General features: G+C 49.8%; 1 protein-coding gene across 1 annotated transcript in view; it reads right to left on the bottom strand.

Moving 5' to 3' along the window:
* Window positions 1-2,267: 2,267 nt before the first annotated feature.
* Window positions 2,268-4,684, bottom strand: part of LOC115156292 (potassium voltage-gated channel subfamily H member 8-like) — a 219,652-nt gene continuing 217,235 nt past the window's right edge. The window contains 1 exon segment of the mRNA XM_029703745.1: window positions 2,268-4,606. Coding sequence (XP_029559605.1) covers window positions 3,662-4,606 — 945 coding nt within the window. The 3' untranslated portion in view covers window positions 2,268-3,661.

Below are 4,684 nucleotides of genomic sequence, written 5' to 3'. Positions count from 1 at the left end.
TTTTTCCTCTCTTTGTTTTCTTCCTGTGTCTGATCCTGGTTCCTAGTACAGTAGGGTTTGTGTTTCTAAGGTGTGAACAGAGCAACAATGGGAGGATCCTGGGGTCAATAAAATATTTGTAATTTTTTTATTTAGGTCAGTTAAGAACAAATTCTTATTTACAATGACGGCCTAGGAATAGTGGGTTAACTGCCTAGTTAAGGGGCAGAACGACAGATTTTTACCTTGTCAGCTCGGGGATTCGATCCAGCAACCTATCGGATACTGGCCCAGCACTCTAACCACTAGGCTTCCTGCCGCCCCATAATGGTAGTAGATGGACTGGGCCCAGATTAATCTTAGCCCTGGACTAAAAAGCACTTTCAATGGAGAATCACCATTGAGCATAATTCTTAGTCCAGGACTAGGCTTAACCTGTATCTGGGGAAACCGGCCCGTAGAGGGTCACTATAGTGTCAGTGGGTGACTCTGAACCGGCCCGTAGAGGGTCACTATAGTGTCAGTGGGTCACTCTGAACCGGCCCGTAGAGGGTCACTATAGTGTCAGTGGGTCACTCTGAACCGGCCCGTAGAGGGTCACTATAGTGTCAGTGGGTGACTCTGAACCGGCCCGTAGAGGGTCACTATAGTGTCAGTGGGTGACTCTGAACCGGCCCGTAGAGGGTCACTATAGTGTCAGTGGGTGACTCTGAACCGGCCCGTAGAGGGTCACTATAGTGTCAGTGGGTGACTCTGAACCGGCCCGTAGAGGGTCACTATAGTGTCAGTGGGTCACTCTGAACCGGCCCGTAGAGGGTCACTATAGTGTCAGTGGGTGACTCTGAACCGGCCCGTAGAGGGTCACTATAGTGTCAGTGGGTGACTATGAACCGGCCCGTAGAGGGTCACTATAGTGTCAGTGGGTCACTCTGAACCGGCCCGTAGAGGGTCACTATAGTGTCAGTGGGTCACTCTGAACCGGCCCGTAGAGGGTCACTATAGTGTCAGTGGGTGACTCTGAACCGGCCCGTAGAGGGTCACTATACTGTCAGTGGGTGACTATGAACCGGCCCGTAGAGGGTCACTATAGTGTCAGTGGGTGACTATGAACCGGCCCGTAGAGGGTCACTATAGTGTCAGTGGGTGACTCTGAACCGGCCCGTAGAGGGTCACTATAGTGTCAGTGGGTGACTCTGACCCTCTCTAGTCTGTTACCTTTCAGGAGGCTCTAAGATGGATCCATAACAGGATAAAATGTTAAATGTTCTTTATTTTTAGCTGTTTGGTTTGTTCCCCTCAGAATTGTCTAAACTTTTCCTCTCCCTGACATTTAAACCTTACTGAAGCTCTGATAGAATGAATCTTACCATTTTGAAATATATGCAGACCTGAAAGATGGACTTGGTCAGTGAGTACTGTATTTGTTTGTCCTCGGACAAAGTGGAGGTACAGCAAAGTTGTTTATCAATGTGGGGCAGGTGAAAAACGAGTCCCAAGTGTAAGAACTGAACGTGTGCATCAGTTGGAGGTCCGCTGGTTGTAAGGGTATTACCCTGGTTGATTAAATCAACTTGGAATTGGGATGTGAAACCACTGAACATAACATCACAGACAAAGAGTTGGGTATAAAACATTACAGAAGTGTGGATCTTATAAAACAACACTTTGTTTATTGTTGTATCGTGTTTCTGGTAAAGTTGGTAAGAGTTAATAAAATACATCTGAAGCCTGTCCAAACCTCTGGCAGCACAGTAAGCCCACCCCCTCTCCCCTAGTTCTGAAACAAGCACATTCCTCATGCAGTTAGCTGTGACATGCATTAACATCTTGACCCCTGACCTGCTCCCTGTGTGTGCCACTCCTCCAACTCTCACACATCTCCACGCATCCTCAGGCTCATCCTCACCCTGTTACAGAAAATACAAACTAGTATCTCAATCTGACTGTGCCCCCCAAAACAACTCTAGTGCACCTAGAACACCGAGCACAAGACAATGCTAGTACAATTAATCCTCTGACCACTTCAGCAATGTCTGAGCATTGTGTCTTTGTAGGATAAACCTGTGTCATCCAGAGGTTGACACGTAACCATGGGATACAGATGATGCTGCGGACATGGCAGTAGTGTGTGTGTGTGTGTGTGTGTGTGTGTGTGTGTGCGCGCGCGCGTGCGCATGCGTGTGTGTGTGTGCTTCAGTGGAGTCTGCTGAGGCTAGGATGGCTCATAATAATGGCTGAAATGGAGTGAACGGAATGGTATCAAATGTGTTTGATTCCATTTATGCCATTCCAGCCATTATTATGAGCCATCCTCCACTGGTGTGCTTGTGTTGGTGCGAGTGGGCTTCGATCTGACGCTGTTAATCTGACGCTGTTAAACTGACGCTGAGATGTCTCTGGTTGAACTAGCGATGGACGAAAAAAGGCCAGAACATCCCAATCCAACAGAAGATATTCACACACATTCTACATAAGATAAATGACTTTCAAAATAAAAGTGAGGCGTTCGTAATGGTCAATGGCTTGTAAATCCCAACATAATCACCAGGTGTGGATGATATGTGCTATATGATGTGTACGACTAGCAGTGTGTGTGTTCCAAGGAGAAGGCACGATGGCTGCATGGCTAAAGCTGAGTTGATGTGGGAACTCATTCACTGTACAGTCTGCTTTTCACTCATAGACCTACTGTATATTCCACTCACCCACCAGTATGCATGGCTTCTTAAACCTAAACCTGGCCTCTGACACACCGGCTCCCTCCCTTCTACCTGCAGACCTACTGTATATTCCACTCACCCACCAGTATGCATGGCTTCTTAAACCTAAACCTGGTCTCTGTGACACACCGGCTCCCTCCCTTCTACCTGCAGACCTACTGTATATTCCACTCACCCACCAGTATGCATGGCTTCTTAAACCTAAACCTGGTCTCTGTGACACACCGGCTCCCTCCCTTCTACCTCCTGACCTACTGCGGTGTTGTCTTCATGTATTGGTGGGTTCCATGTGTTTTGTAAGCTCACTGATTGTCATGTTGAATATGGCCACTTGTTGGAGGGAGAGAAACGATTGTGTTTGTAGGCTGGATTGACACTTTTAGGATGTCACATAATGTAAGACCGCAGTGCAAGTGTGTGTGTGTACTTTGTGGAAATGTATGTAACAAATCACCCCCATATTACAAGTAGCAGAGAAACTCTGAAGAAATATTAAGTTGAAGTTAAATGAACTCCTCATTTGAAATCAGCCATGGTTGATATTCAAGCAATAGATGTTAGTATAATATTGAAACCACAGGACAGAGGTTGAACTAGAGTTTACATTCCCAGTCCTATATACTATACGTGATGTCATGAATGGGTGGTTGGTTGGGAACATTTGGCCAGGAGAGGAGTACGGATGCACATTTCACTTATGAGATCAGGAAGTCCATAGACAGAGGAGGATGTGTTGCTTTAACATGACCAGAGTGCTGTTAGAATTGGTGTCTTGCTACTGTCCTGGTGGGGTATTTTTCAGTGATGCTATTGGTTTCCACCTATAGTCATTTTGATCTATGACTGCCTATCTGTCTCACAGGTTCAATGTTGCATTCTGGACGAGCAGGCTACATACTCTCCTCTCTTCTCTTCATTCTGTCTCCTCTGCTGTTTCTTCTTGCATGTAATCTGCCTCTCTGTCACAGAGCTGGCCCTTCCTCGTCCATGTAGCTGATGTGCTCCATCTGGGAGCGTCTCTCCCCCCTCTCTCCTCCCCTCTCCTGCATCTCCAGCTCCAGGTGTCCTGCCTCCAGCCTAGTGCCCCCCTGTATCTCCCCCCTCAGAGAGTCCAGGGAGAACGGGCCCAGGGAGAGGGTCGAGGGGTAAGGAGAGGGGAGGGGAGGGGTGAGGGAAGGGATGAGGGGAGTGGAGGAGGAAGAGGGGAAGACCAACTTCAGCTTATGGTCTCCAGGCGAGGAGCTGAGTGACGGGGGAGCGGAGCAATGGGAGGAAGGCGGGGGCGTGTTGTCCTGGGAGGGGGGCAGGGGGAGCAGGCCCCTGCTGTGGCTGCCGGATCGGGAGTGATGGGGACCCTGGCAGGGAGAGCAGGAAGGGGAGGAGGAGAGGGACAAGGAGAAAGAGAGGGAGGGGGACATGGTACCGGAGGCTAGGATACATCTGTCCTGGGCAGAGGGAAGGAAACTGTTGCTGGAGGTGGTGTGGTTGGAGAGGTGGGGTGACCCCCCCATGTCTCCTGTCCCAGGGGAAGGGGGGTTGGAGTGGGGTAAGTCCTTAAAACTTCTCTCTGGGGAGATTGGAGACTGGTTCTGGGCTGGAGGCCTCTGTGGAGGGGGGGTTGGGAGGAGGCAACTTGGCAAGCCCACGTTCCCCGTGTCAGCACTGTCCATGTCCAATAGCGAGCAGGACTGCGTTTGTTGAAGGTGGGGCGACGGGGAGCAGGGCGGGGCTGGAGGTGGGACCCCCAGAGGTGTGTTGGAGGACGGTTTGTTGGCACTGCTGGGGGGTGGAGTCAGGATGGGCGTCAGGATTGGCTGAGGCGCCACAAGGAGGAGGGGCCGGAGCAGGCGGGTCATTTCCTTTAGCTCCTGGCTGAGATGAGAGACTTGCTGGGAGAGAGTGCTCATCTGTGGACAAGACGGACAGATACATGACTGACACTTGAGAGTTAGGGGTTTTACGTGTTATGTTACTGTGTGTTTATG

The sequence above is a fragment of the Salmo trutta genome, chromosome 20 (assembly GCF_901001165.1).
Source record: "Salmo trutta chromosome 20, fSalTru1.1, whole genome shotgun sequence".
NCBI classification, from domain to species: domain Eukaryota; kingdom Metazoa; phylum Chordata; class Actinopteri; order Salmoniformes; family Salmonidae; genus Salmo; species Salmo trutta.
This window is presented reverse-complemented; position numbering and strand designations above follow the sequence as displayed.